Source organism: Protopterus annectens, chromosome 1.part2 (genome assembly GCF_019279795.1).
Source record: "Protopterus annectens isolate FY-2018-M chromosome 1.part2, PAN1.0, whole genome shotgun sequence".
In the NCBI taxonomy this organism is placed as follows: Eukaryota; Metazoa; Chordata; order Ceratodontiformes; family Protopteridae; genus Protopterus; species Protopterus annectens.
Genome location: NC_056727.1, coordinates 822,246,848 through 822,269,831, shown reverse-complemented (window position 1 = coordinate 822,269,831; position 22,984 = coordinate 822,246,848). Strand labels below are relative to the sequence as shown.

At 34.6% G+C, this 22,984-nt stretch overlaps 1 protein-coding gene across 1 annotated transcript in view; it reads left to right on the top strand.

Moving 5' to 3' along the window:
- Positions 1 to 22,984, top strand: part of RYR2 (ryanodine receptor 2) — a 6,224,161-nt gene that overhangs the window by 3,374,395 nt on the left and 2,826,782 nt on the right. Inside the window, exons 37-38 of the mRNA XM_044059048.1 lie at positions 597 to 1,392; positions 21,330 to 21,530. Coding sequence (XP_043914983.1) covers positions 597 to 1,392; positions 21,330 to 21,530 — 997 coding nt within the window. The remainder of the gene's footprint in view (positions 1 to 596; positions 1,393 to 21,329; positions 21,531 to 22,984) is intronic.

The window sequence follows — 22,984 nt, the reverse complement described above, 5'->3', positions numbered from 1 at the left end:
TCTCTTAGCTGACAACAGTATGTATGAGTCTTCAACATCTGTATCATCACAATTCTGCTGTAGCATAGTTTTCTTGCTCTTATATCAATTCAGTCCTGCTATTTATTACACCACTAAAGTATTGCATCTTAAACTACTTTCTCATCACTCTATATTCATACTTCCAGTTATAGTATACTATTTCTTCCCTTTTTATTGATGTTGTTCCTGATCTCTAAATCTATGATTTTAATTGCTCTTTAGTCTTGTGAGGATACTTTACAAGTTGTTTACAAATGTGTTCTAGGATTACAAATATATTGTTTTTATTGTGTTTATGTATTTTTATCTATATTGGAACTTTTCTCCCCGGGCCTCCACTGAAAATGGACATATATTCAGTTGGACTAGCCCGGTCAACAAATGTAAAATAAAATAAAATAAATAAATGAAAATAATGTTTTTTGATTAACACTTACATCTAAGCTGTGATGTACCCATAGGACAAGGGCAGCAAGCATTATACCAGTCTTAACTCTTAGGTTAAATATTGTGAATTTTCTCAATGTGAATCTATGACCAGGAACAACCTTTACCTTTTTTTCTTATTTTTATAGGTCTGTGGACATTCTGGAGCTAACAGAAAAGGAGGACCTATTGAAATTTCATTATCACACTTTGCGACTGTATTCAGCAGTCTGTGCTTTGGGAAACAACCGAGTTGCTCATGCTCTGTGCAGCCATGTGGATGAAGCTCAGCTCTTGTCTGCCATTGAGAACAAGTACATGCCAGGCTTACTGCGTACAGGCTATTATGACCTGCTCATTGATATTCACCTTAGCACTTATGCCACTGCTAGGCTGATGATGAATAGTGAATTCATTGTTCCAATGACGGAAGAGACAAAGAGCATCACACTGTTTCCAAATGAGAAAAAGAAACACGGTCTCCCAGGAATAGGACTTAGCACATCACTGAGGCCTAGAATGCAATATTGTACACCTAGCTTTGTGATTACTAATACAGAGTGCTTCCAGTATAGTCCAGAATTCCCACTGGAAATATTGAAGGCAAAAACAATTGAGATGTTGACTGAGGCAGTGCAAGAAGGCAGCCTCCATGTTCGAGACCCAGTAGGTGGGAGCACTGAGTTTCTCTTTGTTCCCCTAATTAAGTTGTTTTACACCCTACTTATAATGGGAGTTTTCCAAGATGGAGATCTGAAGCACATTCTGCAGCTTATAGAGCCCAGTGTTTTTAAAGAGAATGGAGATGAGGAGATAGAGGTGGCAGAAAAATACAGAAGCATTGGGGATACTAAAAGTGATGGTGGTGAAGAGGAAGTAAAGACTGAACAGATACCCAAAGAAGGACTCCTACAAATGAAACTGCCTGAACCTGTCAAACTTCAGGTATTCTACAGAATAACCGAATGAATGAAAAAAGAATGCAATTTGAATAATGTGTATTTTGTTATTCATGCCAGGTCAGCAACATAGTATGGCTTTTCTTATTCATATTCTGTTCCAGTATCTGTTTAAACTATTTGGTTTGACTCCTATGAGAAAAGCAGGATTTTAATGTTTAATAAAATAATTATGCTTATATTTATCTTTGCACATAGTCTGAAGTTAAAGTTTCAAGTAAGATATAATCACACAGCATGTAGCTAGTCATGCTTCCAAAGTGAAGCCATTATTATTTTATTTATTGTATTTTTCTCTAGTAAGTGGAGCTGGGGCATTATAACTTATTTCCATGTGCATTAAAGCAGTAAAGTTAAAATTAACAAACATACCGTGGAGGTGTCACAAAATACTGCAAAACTTAATAGTCAGCTGTAAAATACAAAATGCACTATTGAATGAGAATTATTAGTGTGTGTGTGTGTGTGTGTGTGTGTGTGTGTGTGTGTGTGTGTGTGTGTGTGTGTGTGTGTGTGTGTGTGTGTGTGTGTGTGTGTGTTCAGTTGTAGTGTGATTTTTGAATGAGATGTTGGACCAAGGCCATCTGCTTGAGTTGGTGGTAGTTCAGGTGGATGTAAAAGATCTCACAGCACCTATGAGTAGGTGTCCTTTTTTTGCATACAAAATAACTCTTATTTATAGCATATCTACATATTTGCAAATGTCCAGATATATAGATATACAAATCTATGTACACATATTCATAATTTCCTTTACAGTCATACAAAATTTTTATCCCAATTAAATCCCCACTCCTTTTTCCATAACCACCATGTCATTTTACTTAATATTGTTGCTAAAATCCATTTACCATTAAACACAATTTAATTTATTCTTGCCTTGCCTATAACGCATGACATAGAATAACTTTATCTATTTTTGGGTCTATGTTATATATTTGAACAATCAAAATATCGAATACCATATGTTTGAGACCATATGGTCAACAGTTGAATGTTCGAATATACAATAACAAAAAAAAAAAAAGAAAGAAAAACATACTTTACTGGTGCGAGCAGGAGGGCTAGCCCCCTGCACCCCCACACCCCCCTACTTCAATATACCAACTCCGAGACCACACTTCAGTGCAGAAAAGGGAAATTCTCCTATTCTGCACCGTACGGCGCCATTAAAGTAATCTTTGAACACTTGAAATGTCGATCATATGGTCTCAACCATATGACGTTCGACATTTCAAGCGTTCATTTAATTGACATAGACCCATTTTTTAACATATTCTTTTCTTCTGTTCTTACCATATCTGAATTTAATAATATCTATGTTTATTTTATTCACTTCATTTATATCTTTAAAAACAATTTTCTTTATATAGTTTTCCCTGTTACCATTTTACTGTTTTACATTTCAAAAACACAAGTTCTGTAGTTTCATCTTCTTGATGATATAAACATATTCTAACATATTTATTTTTATATGGCATATTTCCTTTTACTGGCAATGTATCTATTGCCAGTCTCCACAAAAAGTCTTGGCATTCTACTTTCTGATTACACCATTTGCTTCTTATTTTATAGCTTTATTTTTTTTCATCCTTTAGATTTTCCCATGGTTTTACATAGTAATGTTTTATCTTTACATTCTTATACCATACTTTTCTGTCTTTTTCTTTATCATCAATTTTTGTTTTCCACAAAAATACCTTTTTTGGTAACCTTTTATTTCTTCATTTATAAACTCTTTCTAATCATACCCCCACATTTTTCATACTAATATTTATACAGATTTACTACTAATCTCATCTTTTTCATTTATCCACTTTTCTACTTTGGTACAAATTTAATGAAGCAGCATACAGGACTGAGTAAATTAATCCTCAATGTCCTTTTTCTTTTTTACATACAAAACCCCTCTTTTTACTGGGTTAATCTAGAACCCCATATAAATGTAAAAAATTATTAGCAATACAGGTGTGCACCGCTTAATGTCCTTCCCATATCGTCCGACCACATTTATGTCCAAACTGTACTAAGCAGATGTAAATGCAGTCAGACATTGTACAGAAGGATGTTAAGTGAAGCACAACATAAAGAATATGGTGTTCACTTAATGTTCTATGGGATAGAACCAATCCCAGATGTCAAGCGGCATATACCTGTAATTCCTTTTCAAATATTATTAGCAACATAAATATACTTACTAAGTATGCTATTTTCCCATCAGTACTGAATTTATCCAGTAAGCCTTTCTTTCTGAATGATGATTTATATGTTCTCCAGAAAAAAAAAAAACAAGTTTGTTTTATTTATTCTATTTTCCCATTGAATTCTACTTGCATCTTTATTCTCAAATTGTTTTTTACCTTTTATAACAGAATCCCACGGATGGAGCAGTGGTGCAGTGGTTAGCATCGTCGCCTCACAGCAAGAGGTTCTCCAGTTTGATTCTTGGCTGAGGTGCCTTTTGAGCAGATTCTCCATGTCATCTCTGTATTCGCGTGGGTTTGCGCTAGGGGCTGCATTTTCCTCCCACATTCCAAAGACATGCATCTGGAGCATTTCTTCCTAGGCTTCTGCTGAAAATAGGCTCTGTCCTAGTCAGACTTTTCCATTCAACAAATGTTAAATAAATTAAATGTATTGTAAAATATATACCCCCATTTTACTACATCAGATAAACCTTTCCTTTTCTCTTTATTTAAAGCCATCCCTATCCCCTCTACATAATCATTTGTGCAAATGATTACTTCTTTTATCCAAATTGTGTTTTTTGCAATTGTTAAAAAGTGTCATCTACATATGTTAACAGAGCTGGAATTCTTAACCTTTCAGGTGTTATATACCCCACCACCTTCATTTTTTATAATTTATTTCACATATTATATATTCATAACTAATGTAAAGGGTAGACAACTCATTGGCCATCCCTGTCTTATACCTTTCTTCTGATGCACCTCTTGGCATAATCAGCCATTTACAAGTATTTTTACTTTATTATTACTATACACTGACATACATAATTTCCTAACTTTCTCACTTATATTATATTATTTCCTTATTAACCTTATGATTTCATGGCCAATTGTGCCAAATGCCTCATTAAGATGTCATATCATGATTTTTGCTTTTTCCTTTCTATTCATAATATCATTTACAGTTTCACTAACTATCATTAATATTTCTTGACAACATTTCCTCTTTATATTGTATATACTATCTTTCATAATATTTTCCATTTTAGTTTCAAATCTCTTTTGTATTATTTTCATAAAGATCTTATATTCATTATTATTCAATACTATCAATATCCAGTCTTTTAACTGTCTTCTATCTTCCTTCTTCCATATGAATTTATGTATTCCACTACATAATTCTTTATACATAAGACCTTCATTTAACCATTCATTCAAAATCTTTAAAAAGTTTTTTTTCCAATCCCTTACATTTTTATACATTTCATACCCTATTCTATCTGGTCCTGTATCCAAATATATATTTACTTGTCCTAATACTTTATCTATCCCATTTAAAGAAATCTGCTTTTTCAACTCTTTTATTATCTTTCTCTGTTAACTTTTTTTTGTTTCCATATGTTTTTCACTACCTTCTTTTTTCTTTAAACATTTCTTGTACATATTGTACTAAAGTATTCATAATCTTTTTCTGAGCTCTTTCTATTTCTCATTTTACAGTTTTTATTTCTCTCATTACACTACCGTCTTCCTTTACTAATCTGCTTAAGTAACTTGATACTTCTTCTCATTCCCCTTCTAAAAAATATATTTGCTTATATAATAATCATTATATTTTTCTTGATTTCCTTCATATAATTATTTTTCTTTGTGAAAGTACTTTCTGTCATTGTGTTCTAAATCTTCCAATGCATCATTATTTTTTTAATATTTTGTTTTTCAACATTTCTAACATCAAATTGCCATTGTTAAAAGCAGTTTTTATATTTTTCCTTAAATATCATCCACCATTCTGACCAGTTTTTATAAAATGTTCTCATAGTAATATGATCTTTCCATAACTGTATTACTAATCTATTCCATTCTTCATTCCTTGCTTTCTCATTTATCCTTTTTATTCTTTTGTCTATTTTTATATATGCCTCATTTTCCTTTATCTCTGGCCATATTGCAAGATGATTGGAAAATCATGTTTCTACTATCTCTCCTTCTCCTATAACTAAACCTTCTGCTACTATAAAATAATCTATTTCAGTTCTTTATGTACCTTTTGTAAGTCCATGAATTTTTATCCCAAAGTTTTAACTTACCATATCTTATGACTTGTAACATTTTGTTAATATAATTTTCTTTCTTTTTAAGCTTGCCTTTCAAATCACAGTTAAAGTCGGATGTTATTAAAATATTCATATTTATCACTACATAGTCCATAATCTGATGAAATAAGTGTTCCTTTTCTTTACAGCTAGTATAAGCATATAATGTTATAATTCTATATACTTGTTATTTCCATTTTAAATATACAGTGGTTAATCTTCCCACTTTTACTAAAGTTACATTTAATATCTTTAATGTATTTCTATAGAACATGGCTATTCCAAAACATCTCTCATTTCCTTAATTTCAGATTACCTTTCCTCTCCATAGTTTCTCTGTTTGTAATCTTTCTTCATCTGTTAAAAATCTTGTGTCTTCTAATATAATTACATCTACATCACATGTATTACACCACTCAAAAAAGTCTATTTTTCTTACTGCATTCTTAATATATTCATATTTACAGAAAACACTCTGAAATTCTCAGTTTCCCTTATATTTATGGTTTCATAAGTTCATAGCTAATTACTAGCCTAGCCAATTTCCCTCCTAAAGGTGAGAATCAAATACTGTACTTGTGTATGTGAGTCAAACACATTAACCATTATACCAATCCTCACTCATTAGATGTATACACTTTTTATCTATTTCTTTTCTTTTTTTTTTGCTTATCCTTTTAAATTTTCTTTTACTGCCTTTTACCCATTAATCAATAGAATTCTTTTTTTCTTTTACTACCTCCCAATTTGTCTTCTTCAGCACTTATTTCATAACCTTCTTCTGTATCATCTTTATCATTTTTCTCATCTATTTTTTCTTCTATTTCTACTACTTCAAAAATGTCTTCTTTGTTCATTTTCTTCTCTGTCTTTTTCTTTTTCTTTTTTACTTTTATTTTAATTTTTGCAATCCATCCATTAATGTCCAATTTTCTTATATATAACATTTCAATTCACATTTTTTGTATCATGTCCCATTTCCATAAAAATATATAATTTTCTTTCATCACAGTTACTTATCAAATGTCCTTCTTTTCCACAAAAGATCTCCTCCACATTTCTTTATTCAGAATGCTTTTACTTAGTTTTTTAACTTTCATTCCTTCCCAGAATTGTTTGTATTTAGAATATAGTATCATTTCTATCAAGTTTTTATTTTCCTTTATAATTCCTTTTAATACCTTATATAAAATAAAAGATGCTGCATGTACTGTTTAGCTTATTAAACCCAGACCTTCTTGTTCTTCTTTCATATACATAATTCCTATTTTGACTGGATTCAGTCTAGAGCCCCATATAAAAGAGAATATAACCATTATTTCCCTTCCATACTTAATAGGAATCACATAGATGTTCGCAACATAAGCAATTTGTCCTGTTAACATGGTGTTCAACAAGTGTGCTTTTTTCTGTATGAAAATCTATATGACTTCCAAAAATTAGTCATATCCTTTACTTCTTTGAGGACATTATCCCATTGTTGTTGTCTGTATTTATTACTTCCAAATGTTATTCCTAATATATTTATATATTTTTCATTGAACTCCACACCGTGTATCATACCTTCAAAACCACATCCTTTACTTTTGCCCTTATTTATACTTAAACCGGTTTTATATAAATTTATACTTAATTTTTCATTTACTTTTTCCATCCATACTTTATTTTTAAAAATAAATACAATATCATCCACATGATTATACATTAGTGGCAATTGTACTTCCTTCATCATTTTGTATCCAGCACTACTTGACATTTTATTAATTTCCTTCAGTATTACATTCATAACTAATGAGAAAATTTCACTACTAGCTGGGCAGCCCTGCTTTATTACACATTCTATTTTTATTTCTTCCCCAATCCAGTCATTTAAATTTAGTTTCACATAAGTTCCTTTTATAAACAGATTTAATTTTTTTTGCTTACATTATATGCCTGCAAAATTCCCCATAATGATTTATATTGAATACTTTCATAAGCTTTACTTATATCCCCTATAATAACCTTTTCTTCTACATTTTTATTTATGATGTCATCAGTTATATCTCTTATTATCCATAATAACTCTTGACTTCCTTTCCCTTTTCTTCCAAATATATTTTGGTCATATATTTCATCCATTTTTTTCTGTAACCATTTTATTATTATTCTCATAGCATTTTATAATCTGTATTCTTCAATGTTATAGATCTCCGATTTTTTATCTCCTCTTTATTTCATTTTTTAAATTTACATTTTATAACTCTTGTATATATCTGTTTCTGTTTAATTCCAATTTCTAACCATTCATTCATAACATCTATAAAAATTATTTTTGCCACTCTTTCATGCCTTTATATGTACCATATTCAATTCCGCCCAGTCCTGTTGCAGAATTCATGTTAATATCTTTTAGAATTTCAATTCTTACGTGGTTAATCTTTGTTCTAAATATTCATTATTTAATTTTTCACCTTTATAAATTTGTTCTTTGTTTTCTTCTCTCTTAACAAATAATTCTAATACATGTTCTTTAATTGTTTTGTATATTCCCTCTTGCTGTCTTAGTTGCTTGTTTCCTTATTTTTTTAATTCTCTTATTATTTTTCTTTCTTTTATTATTTCACTAAAATGTGGTGCTACCTCTTCTTTCTTTCTTTGTAAACAATATTTTTGTTTACATAACAAGTTGTTAATTTTAATTTGATTTATTTTATATATTTCTCTTTATTTTTCATAAAATGATTTTTTTCTTCTCTAATATGGCTGTAAATGTTTCTTGACTTAATATCTTATATCTCCCTTTTTCTTTTCTTCTTTATATATATCCTAAAAATGCTTTTTTTATATTTTTTTAAACTAAGCCACCAAACAGCCCAATTTTCATAAAAATCCTCTTAGTCATATGATTTTTACATAATTCCATAAATTCTTTTTTCTCTTCTAAATCTAATTAATTTTCATTATTAATCCTCTTTATTCCTTTTCCTGTTCTTATACATTCTTCATTTTCCTGTACTTTAACCCATATTGCCACATGATCTGAAAACCAAGCATACATTCCTTTTTTATAACTTTCAACCTATCAGATATTAAAAAATAATCAATTTCTGTCCTAATTTCATTCCTTTTATAGGTCCAGGGGTTATTCTGTCATACATTTAACTTTCCACTTCTCATAATTTCTTTAGCCATTTTAACGGCACAATTGCTCTTATTTTTCCTTAAATTGCAATTAAAATCACCCACCACTAAAATGTCCATATTTACAGAAACATATTCAAGAATATTTTTAATCATCATTTCTCTCTCTTCTTTGTTACATATGCATATAAAGCTGTAATTCTGTACACATATTTTTTCCATCTCATGTCTATTACCATAATTTGGTCTAGATCCAGTATGGTTACATATAATATTTTAATGCATTCTTGACATAATATACACATGCCCAAGCATGTTTCTTTACCCATGTTCCCAACTACCACACCATTGTATATATTGCATATCTAGCAAGATGGCTGCACCATGATGGCAGTAGCCACTCCGGCTCTCATTGTGCACTTCCATTTTTTGATGCTGTACTTACCTGTATTGTCGAGATGTGGTGCCTTTAGTCTGGTCGGGTGTGTGTCTGGTGTCAGTGGTTGTGATGTCTGTGGCATCCTGATGTTTTTGTTGTGCTTACCTTGGAACTTGGAACTTGAAGCAGAGCCTTCAGTGTGAGTCTGCGCATTGGTTACAGAGGCAGAATTGGAGTTTGCTGGCACAAAATTTGAATGTTAGGTCAGAGGAATTCAAAAGGAGGTGTGATGGAGTATGGACGTTTTTTGGAGCTCTGTCAGTGATGGAGTGACAGGTGAATTGAGGAGGAGGGCAAGATTGTGGTGTGGTTATGACTGTTGGGGCCTGCGGTTGGCTGCAAAGGTACATCTGTGGATCGGTATGGAGTGGTGGTTTCTGGTGTGGAGATTGTGGTTCCTCGGTGGATAGGAGAAATGTTTCTGTTGATGAGCAGATGGTGGAGATGCAGCAACTGATGTTTCTGTGCCTGTGGTTGGAGTGGGACTGGAATGTGGTTGATGCTGGAGTTTGATTGCTGCGGTTGAGGCTTTTCGCATCATCGGTTGGCTTGTTATGTTGTTTTTTATGGGGTTTTTTTTTGTTTGTGTGTAGAGATTCCTATATGTTAATTGTGTGGATGTTGCTGATAAATGCTGAGCCTGGAGGAACAAAATTTCATTCAGCTGTGCAGTTGTGGTGCATGCGGTCAAATGATAATAAATCATTCTTTATTTTTGATTCTCATTCCAAAGTTTTTCAGTTTGTGCTCTTTCTTCCTCTGTTAATAATCTGATATCTTCTAAAATAATAATATGTGCACCTACTACAGCACACCATTGTAATATACCTATTCTCCTGTTAACATTTTTCATACTGTTCACATTTAAAGCTATTTTCAGCTTTTAAGAACAGTTAGTATAATAAAATGTTTATCCCTGTCTTTCCTTATTTTCTGTAAGCGTTATGTTTTTGAATGTTCTTTTCCTTTCTTTAACTTTTTTCCCTAACGGATTCTTTTTATTTCATACCGTGCACCAATCAGCTTCTTCCTCATTTGTCTCCTCTGTTTCTTTTTCCTTGTTACTTTCTTTAACTTCATGTATAACATCTTTATCAGTTACATCTTTTTGTACATTTTCTTGTATAACACATTTTACTATCTCTTTATACTGTATAACTTTATTTTCATTTTCTTGCACATTCATTTCACATTCTAGCCACTAATGACCAGTATTGCCATATTTTTTGTACTTTAAATCACACTTGTTTGCATTATGCCCTGTTTTACCACACAAAAAAACATATTTTTTATCACATTCATTGATTAAATTATCATTTTCTCCACAAAACTAAGTTTTTGGTTGACTCCTGCATTTCACAAAACCCCTATTACCGTGATCATCAATAATACTAGGTACGTGCATAACATTATCATTTTCCATTTTCAGTATTACTCAACATTCCCACCCCCCAGTCCATAGTCCTCTCTCATCATATATTTTTGTAGTGTCCATTACGTCTTTACATATAGTTAACAAATGTTTTTTTCAGTTCTTTCGCTTCAACTTCAGTTCTAAACTGGATCATTATTCATTTTTTTGTTTGTCTGTAAAAAGATTGCACAACATATTCTAACAATGGATAAATATTTTTCTTTTGTTCATATGCACCCAAAATAATTTCCATGGCCTGCCCAGTCTCAAATATCAAGTCAGAAAAAGTCTCTTTATTAATTCAAATGAATGCTCTTACTTTTTTTTCTTTGACAACCAGATGTGCTATGACAGAGTCCCAAACCTTATAACTGTCTAAACTTTCTTCTTTTTTATAGCTCACATGTACTGTATACTTCTTTTTCTTTCTTTTACTTCTTCTTTCTTCTTTGCTCCTTTTCCTACAGTTTGTGCATAAGTTTTTGTTTCTGGAACTTTTTCTGGCACAGTCTCTTCTTCTCCTTTTTCTTCTTCTATTTTCTCCATGATATTGCTGCATGAAATTGCTGCTCCACTTTCTGGTTCACTTTTTGTTTTACCATTTCTTCCAAATAATCTTCCTGCAACCCTCCCGATTGGAGGGTTATAATTATGCATTTCTCAGAGGTAACTGTCTCTCTTTCAAACAATCTGAATCCATCTCTGTTACAGCTACAGCCTCCTTTTCTTCCAAATATCACAGTTTTTTCTGTACCCACAGAATCAGAAAAAACTTCTGGTAGCAATTCTACTATTTCAAATACATTTTCATGAAGCAGCCATATTTTATTCCTGTTCCTCCTGGCTGCCTGTGCGCCTGGACAGGAAACAGGAAGTCAGAATGTGTAACACACAAATCCTTCCCCCAATTACCAAGAGTAGGGGAAGTTCCCTGATGCCCTGGCTGAATTTCTCATAGCTCTGTAATTAATACCTTGGGTCTCCCCTTAGGCTGCTAGCCTAGTGGACTAACCCAATATGTGCACACACACACACACACACACACATATATATATATATATATATATATATATATATATATATATATATATATGTGTATGTGTGTGGAAAGATGTATGTATGTGTGTATATATATATATATATATATATATATATATATATATATATATATATATATATATATATGTAAAATTACTTTCAGTTGGCCAACAAACACAAATGTTGACATCTTAAAGGTAAACCTCTCTACATAATGGAAATGTTGATATTTTAGTGTCCATGCATCAGGAAAGAACATCCACCCATGCAACTTTAAAAAATCATTTTTGTAGGATGGAAGCCCCCCTGCACCACCACACCTCCTGCTAATTATATATACTAACTCAGAAATCACACAATCTCCAGGAAAAAGGAATATCCCCCTTCCTGGGGATTGTCAGTCTTCCACACCTGTTGACTATCTGTATAGTCGACCAAATGCGGTCAATTAATTAGATGTCAACCAAACTCTTTGTTGACCAAACCAATGGAACCCATATGCATATATGATGTATGTGTGTGTGTGTATATATATATATATATATAGAGAGAGAGAGAGAGAGAGAGATACAAGAGAGGTTGCTAAAGAGAATGTCTATAGTTTATTGCTGTAAATGGTTTATTGTGGCCAAAAATATAAAACTCCACAGTATGAATATAAAATGACTCTTCTATGGTTTTCATTTTTTTTTTAAGTTTTGAGGTGTGAAACTTTCTAACAATGAACAGGTAGGACAAACATGTCATTAACCTTTTCCATTTTTTTTCCCTTTAGCCACATATCTAGTGTATTCTGAAACTGACTGAGCAGTTCTATGGCCCAGTCTGGAGATATACTTTTTACTGTAGATATGATGACGGATGGCATGTATTTAATTTTAGAAAAGCCTGTTACCATAGTACCTTTTGAGAAGTCGGCCATCCCAGGAAACGTCATCAACTAAACATCCCTAAGAGTTGATGCACTAGTCAGGAGTCTGGGAACACATGTAAACAGTAACCTGCCCTTCAACCAACATGTGTCCAGGTAGCAAGGAAATCCTTCTATATTGCTTAGCTTATAAGTAGGGGCCTGGTGTTGAGGTCCAAGGAAGTCATTGTACTACTATACTCGGCTTTCATCAGAGCCATCATTGAGTATAATTCCCCCTTCACTATGTACCTGAACAGACACATGCAGCATCTGTAATATCTGCAAAGGTTCCTTACAAAAGGAATACAGGGCATAAACACAATGTTGTGCATGGATCATCTCAAAGCCCTGTCTCTATATTCAGTCTCATGCAGTCTACTGAGAGGCGATCTTTGCCTGACATGCAAAGCATCCCTGGACCATGCTCTGATGAACCTTTTACACATCTGCAAAACAAACAGCATCAGAACTATTAGATCTAAGTACCTCAATTTTCTTGCAGCATAACTGGAATATGTTGAGAGATAGATATTTGCCTCAGAGAATTCACATTCTCTAGAATACCCTCCACATCCATGTGAAACAAAATCCTCCCCTAACCCTATTTAAGTGTAACTTAGCCCATTGGATGGGAAATCAAAAGTACAACCATGGTCTGGCGCCTACATCTCTGATGGACTAAGGCTTTCAGTAAATCATGTCATAACCAACAATCACCCCTTATATATATGTTTAAAATATATAACATATGGTACATTTGGGTTGCATGGCTAGGCTTATAAAGGCCCTAGTGATTATTAACCTACTATACACCTATGAACCTGTAATCTAGCTGTCTGAAGGTAAATTAAACATGCATTTTAAGGATATCAGCTGAGACAATGGAGGGTATAACAAAGGCAGTGCAGTTAGACTTGTAAATTGTAAGGACCTTCGTAAAGTATGTCTTTTAGGGTAGTAACCTAACAGTGACCTAATGAATCAGTAAGTGGCCCAGGTACTGATACCTGAAGGATTCCATGCAAGTAAGATGAGTGAGCTATTTTCGTGTATAATTCTAATGAATTTGCTTGAAGGTAAATTTTAAACTATTCACTGATAAAGAAGCCAGTACTTGTATAATAAAGAGCACACATGGATATGGAGTGAGGCAGTTTCTGCTGTTCTGGTTAAGTCTGCATGTACAAGCCAAGTGGCCACACACTTCCCCATAGCTTGAAAGATATGATAGACAACAAAGGAGTGGAAATATGCTGCAACATTTATGGAAAACGTACATGGTCTCCAATAATAGCCCATAGTGGTACATTAGCTTTTTATACTCTGGCTCACTAACTAGCTGTGGTAATGTCTGTGAGATGTGTGCAGGTTCTATGTGCTTGTGAATTTTCATTTGGTACTCCATTTTCCCCATCCGAGACACATGCTAGTAGGTGAAGCTGTTTTCCTCGAAATTGCCAATAGATGTGAGTGCGGTGTTTGAGTTAGTGTGTGTGTGTGTGTGTGTGTGTGTGTGTGTGTGTGTGTGTGTGTGTGTGTGTGTGTGTGTGTGTGTGTGTGTGTGTGTGTGTGTGTGTGTGTGTGTGTGTGTGTGTGTGTGTGTGTGTGTGTGTGTGTGTGTGTGTGTGTGTGTGTGTGTGTGTGTGTGTGTGTGTGTGTGTGTGTGTGTGTGTGTGTGTGTGTGTGTGTGTGTGTGTGTGTGTGTGTGTTGTGTGTGTGTGTGTGTGTGTGTGTGTGTGTGTGTGTGTGTGTGTGTGTGTGTGTGTGTGTGTGTGTGTGTGTGTGTGTGCGTGCAAGTGCATCTGTGCATGTGTGTTGCAGGGACTGTAACTTACATCCCATCCAGGACTGGCTGCATCTCTTGTACCCAGTGATTTATGCAGTGAGCTCCAGCTTCCTTCAACAATAAATAAGACAAATCAGATATCAGGCAATACAAATGAAGGAAAAAATGAATGGCTAATAGTCCATGGTTCAAGGACCAGCCTGCATATTTAGTTAAAGATTAATAAAAATGAAGTAGTCGGACTGCTGTTTCTATTTGTTGAGACAGGAAGTGGGAATGATGTAATTTCATCAGAGGGTTACCTTGTGCGTTTTCCCATAATTAATAAAATTTTTCCTGTAGTGAGAATGAGTATGAACACGTGGACGAGAGGAGAGGGAAAAAAGAGTTTTAAATTCGTAGAAATTTGAGAAAGAGCCCATTTTCTCTTCGATTTTAAGGGTTTGTCATACTTTCAGTAGTTTGTGTTTTGAATAGAAACTGGCTGGAAGGGGAGGTAAGGCTTAAAACCATATAGTTGTGTAGAAAGTTCACCCTGAACCTGCACACTATTCAGAGCGTGGAGGGTTAGTTATTGGCAGGGGGGCTTCTGCTATAGCTGAAGCTATGGTAAATGTGTCTTGCACAGAAGTATATTTTTTTCAAAAAACTGAGGAGAGGTTAATGTTTAGTTCTATCAGCAACAAGATTAATGTCTCTCCAGAATCATTTGGAATTTCTAAAACTAATACTGTGCCCTATTTTGATTGTACCCCCTACCCTGTGCACACACGCACGCGTACACACACACACACACACACACACACACACACACACACACACACACACACACACACACACGCACACACAGTAGTTAATATGTATTTGTCCTTTAGAGCTGTGATATTTTAATGGTTTATTTTACTACTAAGGTAGACCAGAGAATAGAAACACTAATAATTATTTTCTGGTGTTTGCGAGTATTTGGATGAAGATGCAGCTTAATATTAAAGAAATATTTCAGGATAGTCCTGCAGTTTGTTAGTTTCAAGACCTGTTCCAATACTGAACTAACTAGTTCCAGTAGCATAGAGCATTGCTATTTTTAATTCAGGAAGTTATATGCAGTGGTTTTACCTAGAATAAAATATTTTTAGCAGGAAAAGTATTAAAATGCTATTAGAAAGTTGTCTCTAAAACGTGGGAGGCATATCTCTTTACTGTCCAGAATTTTGCAGAATATTCTGATTTTTATCTGATATTTGCAGTCTGTTTCTCATAACATTTGTATTTTCTGGCAAATCGTTGAGAATTAAAGTCACTGCATTTCATTTTCCGACTTCATAGCTTTCAGAAAATGCAAGCTAATGAAAATCTATTATTCTAACCACTATCTAAGTTTGTAACAGAATTTTTTAAAATCTCCCCCTATTTCTGGGCATTTGCTGCTCTCAATTATTTTTGGCTTTGTCCAGATTTTGTGTGCTACTAGGTTCAGAAGTATGATAGGAGGTGAACTTTGGGTTCTGCTATTCTTGCCATGTTTTCAGAACTCAATCAGGTGTGGGGTACCTTTACACAATTAATTTATGTCTGGTAAAGACTTGTGAAAATATCCTTACTGCATTGGCTATTTGAGTCAAGCAGTCCAAAAAATGAGTTGTTAATAGAAGCAGACACATACTGAGCATGTTAGATACATAAATTAGATAAACAAACTGCAGTAAATAAATAATAAATAAATTATAGCTTTGATTGTTGGAATGTTAGTTACTATAACATTAAGACTAAGGAGGTCTCTATATAATGTTTTATTATTGGCCATTGGGTGTTTTGATCTATTTTGTTTTTGAAAATAGAGTGTAAGATTGCATGCCAGATTAGGTTGAGTGAATTGTAAGGCCACTCTCACATCTCTGGTCATATGAAGTGAAATGTTTGTGAATGTTTAGTTAGATGGGGAGATACCAGTATGTTTAATTTAAACCACAACTCTGCAACTTCCACAGTTTCAAATACATTAGATAATATGCACTTCTCTCATTCTTCATTTTTGTCTCTAATTTTGTCAGGATTTATATTTGCGAAGCATATATTTTTTTTAGGGTTGGAGTTTATTTATTTGTGAATAGCTTTTTGTTGATTTGGGTAGTCCTACTAGACAAGAAGCTTCTTTACAGGGGGAACCCAAGGTGGTATTCATAGTCACTAGGGAAATTTGGCCAGGGTACCAGAGGAGCTTCCCCCTGCTCTTTTTGATAGGTGCCATGGGATCTCTTGCATCCACCCGAACGACCACCAAATCCAGCTGATGGGACCTCAATTTAATGTTGGAGCTATCAAGCACCATACTCAGGAGTGCAGCAGTCCCATATGCTAGACTGCAGTGACACTAATGGAAAATAAATCCATGCAGCTAGAATGGGAATAGACCCTACAGCATTGTGATCATTGAGCAGCAAAGGCAAGGGTACTACCTTTTAGGCCACTGATTGAGTTTTGTGTTACTAGAGTATGTGTGTAGTCAGATGTATACCACATAAACCATGGACACAAATTAGCCTTTGGTTAGGTAACAGTACACCAAGTGATCCAGCTTCATGAAAATAAATTAAATTAAAAACATATAAATGAGACATCATATAATGTCATGTATGCTTTTTCTATTATTAACTGTTTAATATAAGACTTTTAACATAACAGTTTTAATAAATGCATGTCATGTTTAATTGTAATTTATAATGCATTGTGTGAAAAAAAGGCCATTTGTTTTGGGGATGGACAGCAGTTTAGAAGCTTGTTGTATAAATCAGAAATACCTGGCTGCAGCCCTGCACCAGAAAGCAACATAACGTGAGATATTAGGATTATACTGTTGGTTTTATCAATGAGGAGAGTGGAAAAAGTATAGCTGTAAATGGATGTTTTCTACTATATGCTTAGTTTTTGTGGAAAGGTAATATAATAATAGGTAGCTGCATTATTCCATTACATAGCTGGGGTCAAGTGAAAGGAGCAGCTACCCTGGAGTAGAAAGTGTTAGGGGGCAACAAAGGCAATCTCAATTGCTCTTCAGTGTATACCAACAGTTAGAAAAATTGCTATACCACTCCATATGTGGTATAAACTGTAGGAACTACTTGTTACATCAGTTTAAAAGAAAGAAATTATTTTGTTATTCACTCAAACCTGTAGCACTCTGTGCATAGCATAAACTGTACCAGCTACTTGCTACATTTTTTTGTCTGGCCACATTTGAAAGATCATGTTATTTTGGGGGGGGGGCTGGAAGATGGGGGATAATACTGGGAGTAAAAATAGGTACCTACATGTCTTGTATTAGTCATAAAAGAGTGACATGTTTTGTAAAGTCAGTATTGGACCAGTCAGAAGATGGCTGTGTTGTGACTGGACTCCTAGTGTCTGATGTGTCAAGGTAAGCATATGTGCTACTGGGTATTGCCATATCAGTTGGAGCGTTATTAGTGACAAGAGTAAGGAGCAGGTTGAAACATTAGATTGAGTTCTGATACAGCAACTATAGTATGGTGTCATAATTCTTTGCTATAAAATGTTGGCTGAGGCTAGGGTAGCAAGGTGGATGTGAGGTGAGTATAACTCAGCCCTTTGGTAACGTCTTTACAGGAGCCAGACATTGTTACAGAAGTAGCATCTTTATCATTGCAGAATATTAGGGGAAAAATCAGCCTTTGGAGCAGAAGCAGTTATAATTAATGACTGAAGAGAAAAAATGTTTTAGAGAGAGCCTTATGGCTTCGCAGTAAAAATGCCAAGAAAGCAATGTCCGTCCATGAGATATATATTTTTATGGCTCTGCATGTTCATGAGATATATATTTTTTTTAATCTGGCTGTAGTGGTTTGATTGCAGAAAGTCTGACAGTGCTGTTATCACCTCACTGAACCTAAAACCACTAAAAATAGACATGAACTAAATGTTTTTAACCTACTACAGTCTCATCTAGTGATTGCGTAATAAAGCATTGTTTTTTTTTTTCCCTGATAGATTACTCACATCATTTCAAGCTGTTAGACAGCCATGCTAAGATGACTTAGTGACATAATCTTTCATACCAATAGACTGCTTTGATTTTGTTTTAACCTTTTAGGAAAAGTAAAAACAAGAGCACTGTCTTTCCCTTCCCCTCCCCTAATCAGCATTAATTTGAGATCTACTGTTGCAGGTTGGAGAATGCTTTCATAATAAAACGTGTAACACTGCTAGAAAATGTGTAATACCTCAAAATATGTTAAAGTGACCTAAATATATTTGGAGAAGGTTAATAGTGTGTAAGTAAAAAAGGACATTTGATAAAGTAGGACTACCTGTTGCATGCAAGCAATTTCAGTTACACACCTGACAATTATGAAGTAGACTTTTCTGGTTTGCAAAAGTGCCTGTTAATAAGTCTTGCTCTGTCTACAGTTGTACATCTTTAGCTGTCAGATAGATATAGGGTATTGATTCTTCTGCATTTGTAAATTGCTCAGTTAAATACTGAACATGCTGGCTGGCCAAACTAAAAGATATGTAGCCCATTTTCAAATGCTTTTATGCAAGTGTTTCTGATTGTTATAGCCCAGCTGATGGGCCTAGTAGAAATGCTTAGTAGTCACTCCATGTTGTAACAATACAAATATCCCTAAGCTAGTAACAAAAATGCATATATTATTATTTAGAAGACACCATGTCCAAAATTCTGTATGCAAAATGTTGCCCTGTGCTTTTACAACTGTTTTATAAGTCTTATTGGCAAAATACCACAGGTGTAGATGTGTACATGCAGAATGTTTTAGGAACATGAAGAAAAATGCCTTCAGTGTGTTCATCAAAAAATCAGTTGCAAGTGTAAATCATGTCTTTGTCATTTGTAGTAGATGGATCTGTTTACACCACGGGGTGGCAGGGCAGATGATAATTGTGAAGGAGCTAAGAGTGTACTTTGTGGGGAAACGACAATTTGGGAGTGGAATTTCTGCTTGGTACAGGTTAACTACTTCTGTTAGCATGGCTTAACAAAGTCATCAAAAAGGAGGAAGTTGGATAGGGTGTAGTATATATAGATTAGGGTATAATATATATAGATTAGGGTATAGTATATATAGATTTATAGGTGGAAGAAGCGGGGAAATGGGAGACTGAGAAAGGCTGGAGTGTAGTCGGATAAAGGAGGTAAGAGAAGTGAAGAAGAAGAGTTAAAATAAATGATTATTGGAGAAAAAAGATCTTTGGTAAGATAGCAAGAGAGAATCTATGTGTGCAACAGAATTAGTTATCCCATTGGCAGACCAGTTTAAACAAGGACAAATACTGTTATGTCATGCAGTTCCATAGTTGTATGACTAATTGCTAACAAGCTACAGCTCCACTACATGAACAAGAATTGATTTAGAGCTTCTTCTTCTTCTTTTGGCTTTTCCCAGTTAGGGGTCTCCACAGCGGATCATCTGTCTGCTCATGATTGGCAGTGGAATTTTACAGTGTCGAGTTGCCAGCCCGGCGCCCAACCTTCCACAGAAGGCACAAGAATTGATTTAGAGCAATTTTGACAAATGATAACTGGAGCTTGTTCCCTGCCTTAGCCTCTTGGACTAAAATGCAGAGTTTCTGTGTCTACCAGACACATTTGTAGACCACAGGTCCATGAAGAGGTATGGAATTCTAATGGTTTATTCTGTGATAGGCAGTTGGGAAAATAGAGGTCTGTGTCCCATTCAAGAAACCTGCTTATTTTAGGATCCCAGTGAATCTTGAAATGCCAATATAGGTAGGTTATAAGCTTCCTGCAGTCAATATTTTGCTACATCACAACATACCGCATTGCTCATTGAATGAATTGTTGAGTTGGAGAACAGGGAGCAGGTGAGTTTTATTTTTGTTTCCTACCTTTCCCCTCTTCTTTGAATTTGTGCAGCCTTGTAGTAAGTATATTTACAGATAGGATGTATATGCACGGATCTAGGACTGTTGAACGAAAGTTCAACAGTCCGAATCCACTCTCACCGAACAAACTTTAGCGAAAGCGCTTTCACCAAAAAAGTGCTTTCACTAAAGTGTGTTAAACAAAAAAAAAAAAACATTAAAGTAATGTTTTTGCAGGGGGGCAAGGCCCCCTGCACCCTCCGTGTGGGGGGCTGTGCCTCCACACCCCCCTATTTTAATATTCTCACTCCAAGATCACACTACAGTGGGGAAAAGCAAATGTTCCCTTATCCACACCGTAGTACGACCTCTGCAGCAGGCATACTTATGCAAAAGTGCTTCTTCGGTGAATAGCACTTTCGCGTAAGTATGCCCAGCTTTTAGTGATTCGGTGATATTGTCATTCGGGGATCAGTACAGATCCCATATGCACCTGCATACTGAGATACAAGAAGGTTTGCCCCTAAAAAAAATGTTTTTTGGCAACCTCAAGAGTGCCACTGCTTTAAGATTGAGACCTCCTGAGACTTTTGACATCTTAATTTAGATTAAACACGTCAACCAAGCAACACATGATTAATCGTAGTAAATCTGGTTCAATCTACGGTTTCTAGTATATTGTTCAAAAGGTTGATAGGTCTGGGGCTTAACGTTTGTCAGCTATTGTAGTCAAGTACATGATTACCACAGCTGGATGTTATTATAGCAATAACTCATGCCTGGATGTGGGTAATGCTGGATTTACCCACGGTTGGTGTGGTTTGGTCACGAGGGCGAAGATAGGGTAGATACAGTAAAAGTGCCATCAGAAAAGTAGTCAGTAAAGACAACTCTTTTTTATCTCAATAGGTATTTATGTAGAGTTTTAGCTTTATACAACACAAAAAATGCCCTGCAGCAGTTATTCCTTTTTAGGGATTTGCAGTGAAAGAATTAATTGGTTGTATGATTTTATAGTAATAACGGCATGCTTGTTCATTGTGTTTTTTTTAATATTTTTAAGATGTGCCACCTTCTTCAGTATCTTTGTGACTGCCAAGTGCGCCACAGGATTGAAGCCATTGTTGCCTTCTCTGACGAATTTGTGGCAAGGCTCCAAGATAATCAGCGATTCCGATATAATGAAGTGATGCAGGCACTAAACATGTCAGCTGCACTAACTGCAAAGAAGACAAAGGAATTTCGTTCTCCACCTCAGGAGCAAGTAAGTTATTGGCATATAGAATCATTCATCTTTTTTATTTTTTATTTTTTGCTAATTTATAGATTTTTGTAACTCTCATTGGCATGGGCAATGACATGTTTTACCACAGAGGCTTACATTACTAGACTTAACAGAGATATGACAAAGCTGAATCTGTAACACAATATAAAAATAAATAAGCTATGTGTAAATATTCAGCAGCAAGCATTTCATAGCTATATTTTGTATCTCAGTCACTGAACTCTATCACATATTATGATAACTTTCTCTAGTCAAGATTGTCAAGGCAAGAGTGGCACATTGCTTTATGCTAATCAGTACTAAAGGGCCGAGAATAGGTTTGGTTTGACTTCGCTTCAACAATTCTCTTGTGTTATTCTTACATTTTGATCTTATTTTTAGCATATAACAGAACTGCTGTAACCCTTGTCCGGTTGTTTCCTAAAGCAGTTATATATGTTGGTGAATTTATTACAAAATTGTGAGCACTCAATTGATCAGGAGCGCCTCTTTTACCTAATCAGTTTATCTGTGTAAACTGCCTTTTAAAGTTATTGCCCACCACCTTGCTCTACTATGTAATGCATTCTTCTGATGGGGAGGAGGAATTCAGCAGGGAATCACTGTTACAGCTGCAAAGTTCTGGATCAAGAAGTGTGTTCAAGAGGAAAGCAGTAGGTATATACAGTCATCTGCCTCTGTCATTGCTGTAATCCATTTCAAATGTCTGAGTTTAAAACATAAACTTATCTTAATAATATTTGATTCACCATCCACCAACTGACAATATAGGTCTACTATGATAAAATGTTTTCCCCTGGACTGGGACATCTGTAAAATTAAATTCATGTATAAATGAAGGTGTAATTAATCATAATTTAGTGTTCTTTTTTTCCCATTTCAATTCAACTGTGTTACTAAATGTTACACTTATTTTAATATTCAAATCAAAAGATCCAGACATTTATGGAGAACTAACTTTATGATTCATGCACATTTTGCTCTGCCAGTATAGTTAACTAAGTTTCTGTCCTCCAAGAGGCCAATCTGTTGAGAGCTGGTCTTATCTGATATATATTATTAAGTACTTATCACTAAAATATGTGAGCTAAATATGGCCAAACACTCCATGTTAAGAGTCCAGAGAATGACACATAGCATAACTCGTTATAGAAAATGATCATTATATCTCTCAATGCCTAAGGATGTGCCAGTGGTTGGCAGTTGATCACAACAGTACTTTAAATGCTGGTAGAGTTTTATTTACTGAAGTATGTCTTAACCAGTTGCTGTTTACATGTGTTTGTACCTCATGCTAGTTAGTGATACTTACTTTGTGCTAACATTAAACATATACAAAAGACTCAATCCGTTAAAAAATAAAATGTGTTTAGGCTCAGTTATTTAACAGATTTTTTAGCCAACTAGCTGCACTGTTGTGTCAGCAACAAATA